The sequence below is a fragment of the Quercus suber genome, unplaced genomic scaffold (assembly GCF_002906115.3).
Source record: "Quercus suber isolate HL8 unplaced genomic scaffold, Cork oak 2.0 scaffold_237, whole genome shotgun sequence".
Classification (NCBI taxonomy): domain Eukaryota; kingdom Viridiplantae; phylum Streptophyta; class Magnoliopsida; order Fagales; family Fagaceae; genus Quercus; species Quercus suber.
The window spans coordinates 624432-637579 of NW_027069694.1; the positions used below are offsets into that span (position 1 = coordinate 624432).

General features: G+C 42.2%; 1 protein-coding gene across 1 annotated transcript; it reads left to right on the forward strand.

Annotated features, from left to right (window-relative positions):
- Positions 1-4707: 4707 nt before the first annotated feature.
- On the forward strand, positions 4708-5409 carry LOC136070488 (uncharacterized). Its single transcript, XM_065780492.1, has one exon. It carries the CDS (start codon positions 4708-4710, stop codon positions 5407-5409), a length of 702 nt encoding a protein of 233 aa, XP_065636564.1.
- The last annotated feature ends 7739 nt before the right edge of the window (positions 5410-13148 follow it).

Here is a 13148-nt window from a genome sequence, read left to right on the forward strand (position 1 = left end):
GGAATTTAAATTTATTTCAAAACACAATTTACATGGCTATGAATTTGAATGTTCCTACCAATTGATTGTGCAATAAATTATTATAAAGTTTATTTTTTATCCTTTGGTTTAATTTTAATTTTGATTAAGATAAAATTGTAATTTTTTAATGAGTTTTGATTATTTTGATTATTATGATTATTATGATAATCTCTTTTATTCTTTAAGAGATAAGAAATTTGAAGAAAAAATTTGAAACTTATAAAGTTAGTTCTATATTAGGCAAATATAACACACAATAACAGAAGTTAAAAGAATATGAATCACCTCAAAAAATATTAATCAAATTCACCAAAAATAATAAAATGATTTATTTATAGAAATAAAAAGATTATAAAAAATAATTAAATAAAAAATTTATTTTATATTTACACCTCATTAGAAAATTGTTTTATAATCCCACGTAACTCATGGGATTGCGACTAGTTATAAAAATTGGTATTGTGTGCAGCATCAAAAAAATATTCGTACTAGCTAGGTATACAAATATTTGGTCTTACGGTAGACTAAATAAACTACAAGAGACAACCACCTGAGCCATTGTTTGATTTATGGACTATATGTAAATATTTAATATACATGGAAGGTGGATTACTATTTGTGGATATATTCTAGGTATGCCTAGATATTGATCTTAATGTAGACTGAATCAACTATAAGAGACAACCACTTGAGCCATAGTTCGATTTATGGACTATATGTAATGAGTAATGCTATAAACACAAACTATTTTACAACATTTTTACAAACTGTCGATGTGACTTTAACATTTTCCAAATAGTTATTATAAGTAAAAATGTGATATTAGTAATGGGCCTATTTTAGAACTAGTAAGAATTCGCCACATTAACAGTTTGTAAAAATGTTATAAAATAGTTTGTGTTAGTAGCATTACTCATATGTAATATATGAAGATGGGTTGAGTATTGGTAAAATACTCTTAGTAAAAAAAAAAAAAACACTATATATAATATATAGATGTGAATTGAATTCTTAATTCCTAAACGACTGTATTATTCATTTCCCAATTCAAACCAGTGTGAAAGGAAAACAGATGGGGAAGATTCTGTCCCAGATGGCGACTATCTTGCTCTTACCTTTTCTTTTAAAAAAACTCCAGGTCGGTTGTCGCAGCCACATCAGCATAGAATGAGTATATACTGGGTACCTTAATTTTGCAGCATTCAAGAATATTCGTACGAGGTTTGTATGCATATATTTGGTCTTCATGTAGATCTTAGTCAGCTATTAATGACAAATACTTGAGACATTGTTCGTTTTATTGACTATATATAATATGCGGCAGGAAATGACTATTTATAATAGCAAATCTGATTTTTTTCCCCCATTAATCCTTCTTTTGTTGCTTAATGATGATGCCGTAAATCTCACCAGTGAGTTGCACGACGCTTGTACGCTCAAAACAACACATGTACAACAAAAAGGAAAGGACCTCACAGAGAGCACCGGTGTGGTGCCGGCCAAATACCCTCCGAAGGTCAAGTTAGAACTTCTTTTCAACTCTAGAGTGCTAGAGAGGGGTTAATTATGCGTACCTTGGCTTGTGAGGGTATTGGGGTTTTTATAGTAGTAGAGGGTGGACCTCTCTTCCTTGGAGTAGAAGTCTTTTCCTTGTAGGAATCCTTATGCGCGTAGATTGCGGAATCCTTTCCTTATAGGACTCTGATACTTGGCGTGGAATACAAGCAATTTCTCAAACCCATGCGTGATGACCAAGTTATGGTCTTCATGGAACCGTCAGCCTTTAAGGTGTCAGCCTGTACCTCCCTTCAGCTAAGATAACGTCGGCCTTCATGCTTCGTTCAGTATCCTAGGGGCTTTAAATTGCCGTCAGTTGTACTTGGGACTTCAGCCCGTCAGTATGCATATCATTGCGTGTCTTACGTCACATATTGACCCGTCAGCCAGAACAGAAGCTGACGGGTTAAGTTCATGGTATTAATTCTTCCATATCAGGTATTAATGAACTATTTTGTTTATTATTTTTTTTGTGCTAGTTAGGGCATAGATTAAACATAACCCAAATAAAAATGATTAAACTCATACCACATCTAATTTTAAGAAATTAACAAATAGCACAAAAATAATTTTAAAATATAAAAATAGATAAACACCGATAAAGTCTAAACTCTAAACAATTAGAACTTAAAGTAAATTTTTTTATTAAAATTATTTACTTGTTTTATAATTTATCTCTTCTCTATATATTAAGAGGATTTACAAAGTCAGTTACCCTCTCTCTACAATATCTAAAGTACCCCTAAAATTTATTAAGCACTACTCTAAACAAAAAATAACTGAGTGTATTTAAGAGACATTTAATTTAAACTCAACTGCAAATACCCAACACGTTTGAATTCCACTCCTCACGTTTTACTCCTAAAAAACCTTTTTAACTTCTTCCTAAGAAAAACTGTTATTGATTTCTTTTACTTATCCGGATTTTTTTCCCCAACTAATCACAAAAGTTGGCCAAGGGAGCAGTGAACTATGGAAAATCAAACTCATGTAGGTTTTGAATCTCTGACTTCATCACCACCCTTTTCACATCGCTGGGTAATATCCTTATTTGAAGTTATTTATTTATTTATTTTATTAAAGGATAGAAACTATCCTTTTGAAGTTCATAAGCCATATATGGCGCGAATCACATTGAGTCAGTAAAGATTTTTTTTTTTATTACGAGAAACGATAGATTTTATTGCTTTAGAGTTTAGACCAAAATTTACGTTCAACGTATATAGCAATATATAATGGTGATTCTTCAACCCACGTAACACTGAGAAATTATTGTATACTCTCGGAGTACCATAAATGCATTCTCTTTCTTCTCACATGAATGATAAGTCTCACTAATTTAATTCATGGTGGGACCTATCATTTATGTGAGAAGAAGAAATACGCATTTATGATACTCCGAAAGTACTTAATAATTTTCCCATAACACTTTGCCACAAGTAATCTATAATTTATTAATTTTACAATTCTACAGCTGTTTCGTTAGCCTTTTTTCATGTGCTAGTATTAAATGCTACTCTTCTCATGCGCTGGCAAATGCAAGTAGGGGTAAAACCAGAAATTTATTGTTTGGGGGTCAATTTGTGTTATTAATTTTAGTCTATACAAATTTTCGCCCATATACACAAACACATACATTTATACATACACAAAAGTTAGAATCTTTCATAGTGAAATCCTTAAAATTAGATGTTTCATAGAATTAAATTATCTCTCACCATAATTTCAACAAAAAAAAAAAAAAAATCTTTCACCATTTTCTATAGTGAAATCCTTACAATTTTTATTTTCAATATAAGTTACCAAATTTTCTATCATTGCAAATAAAAAATTTTCAATTAAGCTAATGAAGTGTTCAAAGACATGAATAATTTAAAACTTTATGAGAGACGATAACACGTTTTATAATAGAAAATTACTTTGAGAAATAGTACGTTCTCTTTAACTACAAGACCAATTGGACAATTTTTTTAAGAACATTATTGGACTAACTCAAATATTTGGGAGGCCAAGTTCCATTTTTGGGGGCTAATTATTAAAATATTAAATATTTCTATTTAGTATAAAGATATTTTCAAAAATTTTGGAATTTTAGTTTTACATAATGGAATGTGATAAGGCAAAAGTATACCACAAGGCATCCCATGCTCAACTCGTTGGCTTGGGTCCTTCAACTCATGCTGACGGGATAAATTATAAAGAAGGCTGAAGACCTTAAAACTGATGAACCATGATAGGCTGAAGGGTCACGGATAACCCTTAAAGGCTGACTCCCTTATGAGGCTGACGACCGCTTCTGATTGAAGGGGTTGGGACAAACTGACGGTCTCAGAGCTGACGGTCCTGGTAAGAAATTTGACTTGGCCACCACGCATAAGCTATAAAATGATGACTTGCAGACCACGTTCAATATAAGAGTCCTATAAGGAAAGGATCCCGTAATCTACGCTCAAAAGGATTCCTATAAGGAAAGGACTTCTACTTCAAGGTGAAGAGGTCAACTCTCTACTACTATAAAAGCCCCCAATACCCACACAAATCGAGGTACGCATAATTGACTCAGCTCTAGCATTCTAGAGTTGTAACAAGTTCTAACTTAACCTTCGAAGGGTATTTGGCCGGCACCACACCAGTGCCCTCTGTGAGGTCTTCTCCTTTGTGTTGTGCAGGTGTTGCTTCGAGAGCACGAGCATTGTGCAGCTCACTGGTGATATTTTCGGCATCATCAATTGGCGCCGTCTGTGGGAACTACTCGATAAGCCATAGAAAACGCTTTCCGGACTAAAGAGTTACATGGTGCTGACTCGCTCGATGGCAACAATGAATAACGTTTAGGGAGACGAAACCCGAGCAGCGGTTCTCAAGAGGTAGGTGCAGACCTTGGCCGCCGCCATAGAGCGCCTTACTAATCAGAACCGCAATTTGGAGGAACGGTTACACCAGAAAAATGCAGGTCATGGCACTCAAGAGCAAGACCAAGAAGGCACCAGCGCTGATAGAAGAGAACGAGAAAGACAGGAAGGCAGTAACGCTCCGAGTCGGCTGGAGCGACTGAATTTGAGCATGCCATCCCTCACGGATGCAACTCAACCACACATTGCCACAGAGATACAGGCAATGAAGGAGTAGATGAAGGTCATGATGAATGCCCTCAAGGGACGGGTGTCCAGCGACCTTGACAATTTGGTAAATCGCACCAACTCATCATTCATTACAGCTGTCAATACCTACCCCCTCCCCCATAAATTTCGAATGCTGCATATAGACAGTTATGACGGAGTGAAGGACCCACTAGATCACCTGGAAACCTTCAAGACTCTGATGCACCTTCAGGGGGTAGCGGACGAAATCATGTGTAGGGCCTTTCCTACAACGTTGAAGGACCCAGCAAGGGTATGGTTCAGCCAACTGATGCCGAACTCAATCAGCACTTTCAAGGAGCTAAGCGCTCAGTTCACTACATATTTTATTGGAGGACACAGGTACAAGAAGTCCACGGCATGCTTGATGAGCATCAAGCAACGAGATGAAGAGACGCTGAGATCCTACATAACACGCTTCAATAAGGAAGCGCTATCGATCGTCGAAGCCGATGACAAAATACTCGTAGCAGCCTTCACAAATGGATTGCGAAAGGGTAAGTTTCTGTTTTCACTATACAAAAACGACCTCAAGACAATGTCAGAAGTACTCTACAGGGCCACTAAGTACATGAATGTAGAAGATGCGTTGCTGGCCTGGGAAGATAAGCTAAGAAAAAGGGAGACGCAGGAAGAGGCGCGACAAGACCAGGGGCGAAAGAGGCCGAAGACAGGAGATCGAAAAAGATGAGAGGCGTTCTAAACCCCTGGGGGGAAGGTTCACAAGCTTCACCCCGCTAACCGCCTCAATAGATCAGGTCCTAATGCAAATCAAGGATGAGGGGGCCCTGACCTTTCCTGGAAAGCTGAAGGGAGATCCTAACAAGCGTTCTAGAGACAAATACTACCGCTTCCACCGAGATCACGGTCATGACACAGCAGATTGTTACAACCTAAAGCAGCAAATTGAGGCCCTCATAAGACAAGGGAAATTACAGAAGTTTGTAAGCAAGGAAAGGACGGATCCACCGCCTCAGGAATAGCCCCCCCGATGGGATAATGACCGTCCTAGACCTCCTATTGGCGACATAAGAATGATTGTAGGAGGAACGCCTACTAGGTCATCCAAGAAGGCATGGAAGACATATCTTAGGATGGTCCAGAACGTCCAGCTGACGGGTTCAGCGCAAAAAATGGTGCGAAGAGAAAGCCCCATCATTGGGTTCTCAAAAGAAGATGCGCGACGCCTTCACCATCTGCATGACGATGCGCTTGTTGTTATCCTACAAGTAGGAGACTACAACTTACACTGTGTGTTGGTCGACAATGGCAGCTCGGCAGACATCTTGTACTACCTAGCATGCGAGCAGATGAGAATTGACAGAGAACGATTAATTCCGATGAATTCCCCACTCGTCGGGTTTGGAGGAACAAGGGTGTTTTCCCTAGGCGCGACCACATTGTTTGTAACGGCAAGCGACTATCCTCAACAAATCATGAAGGATGTGACGTTCCTCGTGGTCGACTGTTTGTCCGCCTACAATGCTATCTTAGGGCGACCCACCCTCAATTTATGGAAGGCGGCGACCTCGACGTATCATTTGATGATCAAATTCCCTACCGAATATGAAGTGGGGGAAATACGTGGAAATCAAATGGCCGCACGCAAATGCTACGTGGCTATGATGGAAATGGATGATCACCTCCCGGCCATGAGCATAGAAGAACATCGGAGTACGACAGAGCCCGTCGAGAAGCTTGAAGAAATACCCCTTGACGACTCCAGGCCTGACCAAACGACAAAGATTGGGATTCTTGCAAGTCCCATGATCCGACAAGCACTTATAGCCTTCCTCAAAGAGAATCGGGACATATTTGCCTAGAGTCACGAGGACATGCCGGGAATAAACCCTTCAGTCATGGTGCATAAACTAAATGTATCACCCTCCTTTCCACCTGTCCGGCAGAAGAAATGGGTATTTGTCCCCGAACGAGATCAGGCCATAGATGAAGAAGTCCGCAAGCTACAAGAGGCGAACTTTATTAGGGAAGTGTACTACCCCGATTGGCTAGCAAACGTAGTAATGGTCAGGAAGGCCAGCGGGAAGTGGAGGATGTGCGTAGACTTCACCGACCTAAATAAAGCATGCCCAAAAGACAGCTATCCCCACCCGAGGGTCGACACTCTAGTAGACTCTACAGCCCAATACCAGCTTTTAAGTTTCATGGACGCTTTCTCTGGTTACAACCAGATCCAGATGCACGAAGCAGATCAAGAGAAGACATCATTCGTAACCAGCCAAGGCCTCTTCTATTACAAAGTGATGCCATTTGGTCTAAAAAACGCAGGTGCGACGTATCAAAGGCTCATGAATAAGATGTTCGCGCGGCAGATTGGGAGGAATGTCCAAGTCTATGTCGATGACATGCTGGTGAAGAGCTGAAGGGAGAAATATCATCTGAAGGACCTCAAGGAGACATTCGACACTCTTCGGTCTTATAACATGAAGCTTAATCCGGGAAAGTGCGCCTTCGGGGTGACAGCAGAAAAATTCCTAGGATTTATGGTGTCACAGAAAGGCATCGAAGCCAACCCAGATAAAATTCGAGCTATAGTAGAAATGGCACCACCAAAAAATGTGAAGGAAGTGCAGAGCCTCAACGGTAAGATAGCAGCACTAAATAGGTTTACATCAAGGGCAACAGACAAGTGCTTATCATTCTTTCGCACATTAAAAAGATCTTTCGAATGGACCGCCGAATGCCAACAAGCGTTCGAAGAATTGAAAACCTATCTCTCTTCCCCACTGCTACTGAGTCCCTCACAGCCAAGAGAAGAACTTTTTCTCTATCTTGCTATCTCGCTAGCCGCCGTCAGCGCCGCCTTGATTAAAGAAGAAGAAAGAGTGCAGAAACCCATTTATTACACCAGCCGGGCACTACGCAAAGCTGAAGAAAGATATCCGCCCATAGAAAAGCTCGCATTTGCGCTAGTTATGGAAGCACGCAAACTAAAACCGTACTTTCAAGCCCACACAATCATTGTCCTAACTGACAAGCCTCTACAACGAGCGATGAGTAACCCTGAAGCTGCTGGACAATTGGCACTGTGGGCTATAGAGTTAAGTGAGTTTGACATCCAATACCGCCCGCAAACCACCATTAAAGGACAGGTCATTGCAGACTTCATAGCTGAATTTACAAATGGCGAGGACAGGGGGTAGAAGACTTTCCCCAATGGAGTATGTATGTGGACGGATCCTCCAACAGGCAGGCTGGAGGAGCCGGTGTCGTACTACAGTCACTCAAAGCAGACACGGTCGAATGTATGGTCCGACTTAAGTTCCCTACCACTAACAACGAGGCAGACTACGAAGCTCTGATAACGGGGCTTGACCTCGCCAAAGCAGCAGGAGCCGAAAGAGTAGTCATTTATTGTGACTCTCAAGTCGTGGTCAACCAGGTAAATGGGGAATATGAGTGTATAGGCGAAAGAATGAGGATGAATCTGGACCAAGCCAAGAGAAGGGTAAGCGAATTGAAGGCTGAAATTATACAAATCCCCCGGGGAGAAAATGAACAAGCTGATCGCTTAGCTAAAGCCGCTTCGGCCGAGCATATGGCCACCCTTGGTAAGGTACTCTCCTTCGTTCAACACTCTCCACTCATAAATTCAGTGGATATATAGGAGCTTGGTCCCCAAAGCGACTGGATTGCGCCGTTGGTTTCTTACTTAAAGAACAGCATATTGCCAGACGGAAAGGAAGCTGCAAGAAAGCTGAAGGTCCAAGCAGCGAGGTTTGTTCTGATAAGAAACGTCTTATACAAAAGAGGTTTCTCCTGCCCCTATCTACGATGCTTAGGTCCTGAAGAAGCAGACTACGTCATTAGAGAGGTGCACAAGGGAATCTGCGAAAACCACTCGGGGTTGAGGTCACTAGTGCACAAGTTAGTGCGAACGGGGTACTTTTGGCCAACCATGCAGAAGGATGCCAAGACCTACGTAAAAGCCTGTGACAAATGCCAAAGGTTCAGCAATGTCATCAGACAACCACCCGAAGAACTCACCCCGATGACGGTGCCATGGCCGTTCGCTCAATGGGGACTGGATATCATGGGGTCGTTTCCTATGGCAATACGACAGCTAAAGTTTCTAGTAGTGGGCATCGACTATTTTACGAAGTGGGTGGAAGCTGAAGCCCTGGCCACCAGTACAGAAAAGAATGTACGGAGCTTCGTCTGGCGATGTATCATATGCAGATTTGGCATCCCCAGACTCTTAGTATCAGACAATGGGAAACAATTCGACAATGACTCCTTCCGAGACTTCTGCTCGCAATTGAGAGTACGAAACCACTACTCCTCCCCCGCCCACCCTCAAGCCAACGGACAGGTCGAAGTCACGAACCGATCCTTGCTGAAGATTATCAAGACTCGGTTCGAGGGGGCAAAAGGTATATGGGTTGAAGAATTGCTGAGCATACTTTGGGCCTACAGGACTACGGCAAGGACACCAACAGGAGAAACACCATTCCGACTGACATACGGGAGCGAAGCAGTCATCCCAGCTGAAGTCGGCCTCACTAGCTACAGGGTGCACAGCCATGACGAAAGGAAAAATGACGAGGCCATACGACTACAGCTCGATCTAGTGGATGAAGTCTGAGCAGCAGCAGAACAAAGGCTCACACGATACCAGGACTACATGGCCAAGCACTACAACTCCCAGTTCAGACACAGAGACTTTCAGGTTGAAGACCTCGTTCTAAGGAGAGTCATGGGCGCAGCAAGAGACCCAACCCAAGGAAAACTCGGCCCAAATTGGGAAGGACCTTACCGAGTCACGACAAGGCAGAGGAAGGGCACCTACCATCTGGAGACATTAGACAGACGAAAGTTACCACATCCCTAGAATGCCGAACACTTGCGAAAATACTAATAGTAGGAATGACAACTTGAGGGACAACACCCCCACCCTTTTCATTCATAGTTTACCATAGCAAATTTCAGTTATACTCCTTAAATTTATTATTTTACTTTAAGTATTCGCTACAATAAGCCCAAGGGGGCAAGCTTTTCTTTACTTTGGTTTTTGCTACAATAAGCCCTAAAGGGCAGGTTTTGTTTTTAAGACTACTTTTTATGAACGCATGTTAATAAGAGGAGTTTATTTAGAATTACTGAAATTTCTGTTTACAATTCCACAAAGTGGACGAATTTACAAGGCTGACGGTCTAATAAAAGACAAGTTGGCCAAGTCCACAAAGTGGACGAATTTACAAGGCTGACGGTCTAACAAAAGACAAGTTGGCCAAGTCCACAAAGTGGATGAATTTACAAAGTTGACGGTCTAATAAAATACTGAAGCTGACAGTCTAATAAAAGACTGAAGCTGACGGTCCAATAAAATACAAATTGGCCAGGCCCACAAGATGGGCAAAGCTATTAAACTGATGGTCTATTGAGAGAAACAAATAGGCTAAGGTCACCAGATGGACGAAGCTATCAAGCTGACGGTCTGTTAAAAGGCCGACAAATTGGCCAAATCCGCAAGATAGACGGAGCTATTAAACAGACGAACTAATAAAAAAAAAATGGTTGAAGTCTATAGCACAGACAAAAACTACAAAACTGATGATCCCATGTGGGTGACCTCATCTCAAAAAGTAATCAAAACCTGGACAAGCCTATCTGACCCATAAAATAGACGAAGTCAGTAAAATGACGGGCTCACTAGGATGGTCGTCTACCATTAAAAATGATCAAATACTGACGGCTTTATTAAGCAGACGGTTCGACTAAAAAGCTCTAAAGGCAAAACCAACAGTTTAATAAAGCTGACGGAGCCACTAAACTAAACGGGTCCATAATCATGATTCCGTTCTTTCAAGATCACAACCTACAACTAGACAAGCCCAACATTGGATAAAAGAACAAAAATCCCCTAGCAGGAAGGTAACGGGTTTATTAAGCTTACGAAGTCATAAACACAATAGATTACATAAAGCTGGCGAACTCAGCCTGCAAAGAAAATAAATTCAGTTTAACGTCAGCCTGCTAAGAAAATAAATTCAGTTTAACAAATAAGAAAATGAAGTGCACAGACAAAAGTAGCGGCACATAAATAATCAAAAGCGATGGCATTACAAACAAGTTAAAACCCAAAAGGGCACTTAAAAAGTTGCTTAAAAAGTTACAAATGAAGGCCCAAGGGGCGCTTAATAAAACTGTTTGTAAAATAAAGATAAAAAAGAGAGAGAGACGTCAATCACAACAAAAAAAAAAAAAAAAACAAAGGGCGTCATTCTACTTAGTGGGATCTTCCTCGTCAAGCAGCTCCACAGAAGGGTTGGGGGTAGTTGTTGGAGGGTTCGCAGCTGGTTGGGCTAGGACGACGCCACTATCCTCAGCCGGAGGAGCGTCCTCAGGATCGTCACCTTCAATGTAGACGGTGTCGTTAGCAGGCGTCATTGGCTGAGTGTCATCCAACGTGATCCTAGATAGATCCAAGTCTGGAAAAGCCGATGCAACTTGCTTAAGGCAGTCATCAAATCTAGCACCGTAATATACCCCGCAGGAATCGATGAAGGAATCTGACGCCTTAAACTTTTGGACCGTGTTAGCCCCAGCCGTCTCCACCTGGTTACGTAGGGCCATCAGTTCTTGTTCCAATTCCTCCTTCTGACGGTCTGCCTCTCCCAGTTTTTGCCTTACTTCTTTTAATTCGACATTCAGAACACGAACGGCCTTCTTATACTGCACCAGTTGGTTCTGCATGTTAGCATTATGCCTACTAACACGGGTGACAACCCCTTCCTTGGCCACACACCGGTCCTGGAGCGCTTTTACACATACCAGAACCTGAGAAGTGCACAACTGTTAGTTAAAAAAGAAACAAAGGAAAAATAGGAGAGGTTAGTTAAAGGAGACGGCTTACCCGTGTAAGGTCAAACAAGGCCGACGCCCTCAAGTCCTCCGTCCCCAACAGGGCACAAGGATCAATGTCCATCGGCTTTATGAACGATTCTATCTCCTCGACGACGTAATCCTTGTGCATCAGAAGGCAGCGAGGTCCCTTAGAGACGGGACCAGAAGAAGTCATCACCCCCTTCCCAGCCCCATGGGCTGACTTGGGAGGTGACTTCTCTGGGGCCTCGTCCCCAGGAGTGACATCCACCTTCTTGGGTGGACGGACGTCCTTTTGGTCATTCTTTCTCTTAGAAGAACCCTTCGTGACGGCCTTGGGGGCTGACGAAGACACCAACTCCCCTTTGGCCCTCTTCTCTTCATTCTGACGAGCAGCTGCAGCTCTTATACGTTACCTTGCTGCCTCCATTTCTACAAAAATGAGACACATGAGGAAAACTGACGGTGACAACTGAAAATGACTGGACGACAGAAGTAGCTACTTACGACGGTGGGAAAATTCTTCTAACTTAAGAGCCTCTGGCGATGGTTACAGACCCCCACAATATGCGTGAAAAGCGTCAAGAGTGATTAAGTGACGGCACTTTCGCTCTTCTAGGGGGATCTTGAGAACCCGACGAATGAAGTCTCTTTGCTCATTAGTAATGAGAGGATGAACAAGAGCTGAAAAGAAAAATAAAGCTGACGATGTTAAGATGCTAAAATAAATAAAAAGTGTATGCAAAAACAAAGTAAAAATCGACGGGGCTAAAAGCTGTAACCTGAGTCCCTGACGAAGGCCCAGGTGTTATCAAAATAGCCATGAGGAATTGTTTCCCATTCCTCCTGACGGCACACCCAGTCCGTCCCCTTAACAAAAAAGAACCTACTTTTCCAAACTCTATTAGAGTCTGGCATCTCAAACACTAACTTTAATTCCTTATCTCTGACGACGAAATGGTACATCCCCTTAGAAGAAGAGAGGTGCCGGGGTTTATAGCAATAAAAGGATTCATCTAGGGTTAGTTGACGGTGTCCACTGCTTAGATGGCCCCATAGGATCTCAGCACTTATAAAGATTCTCCACGAATTTGGGCAATCTAGCTAATAGACAGACCCAGAAAGTCAGCCAGCTGACGATGTAAGGCCGTCAGGGGTAGCCTGAGCCCCGCGACAAACATGGCGTCATACATCCCAACGTCTGCGGTTCTCCCTATGTAGCACTTTTCATTCTCCCTAGGGAGATGGATTGGGATGTGGTCTGGGATTTGGTAATGGACGCGTAACTCCTTAAAAACCTTTTCACTCATTGACGGTAAAAATTTGTTAACGACCCATTCCTCGGGAAGGATGAAGGGACGGTTGCTTCCAGGACTTCCTGAAGTTCCCTCACAGGACTCCTCGTCACCTTCATCCCCGTCATTACCACTCTCATCCTCTTTCTCAACATTACTCTCCCCACCTTTTACTCCTTCCTGACCTTCGTTACCATGACTCCCTACCTCCTCGACGGGAGATTGGGCAGACGACTCTCTCTCTGACGACTGGGAAGAGCCCCCGAACTCATCCCCTGAACCAAACACT

What these genes read in the sequence shown, in the direction of transcription:
- LOC136070488 (XM_065780492.1), top strand. Translation starts at nt 4,708, where the DNA reads ATGAAGGTCATGATGAATGCCCTCAAGGGACGGGTGTCCAGCGACCTT.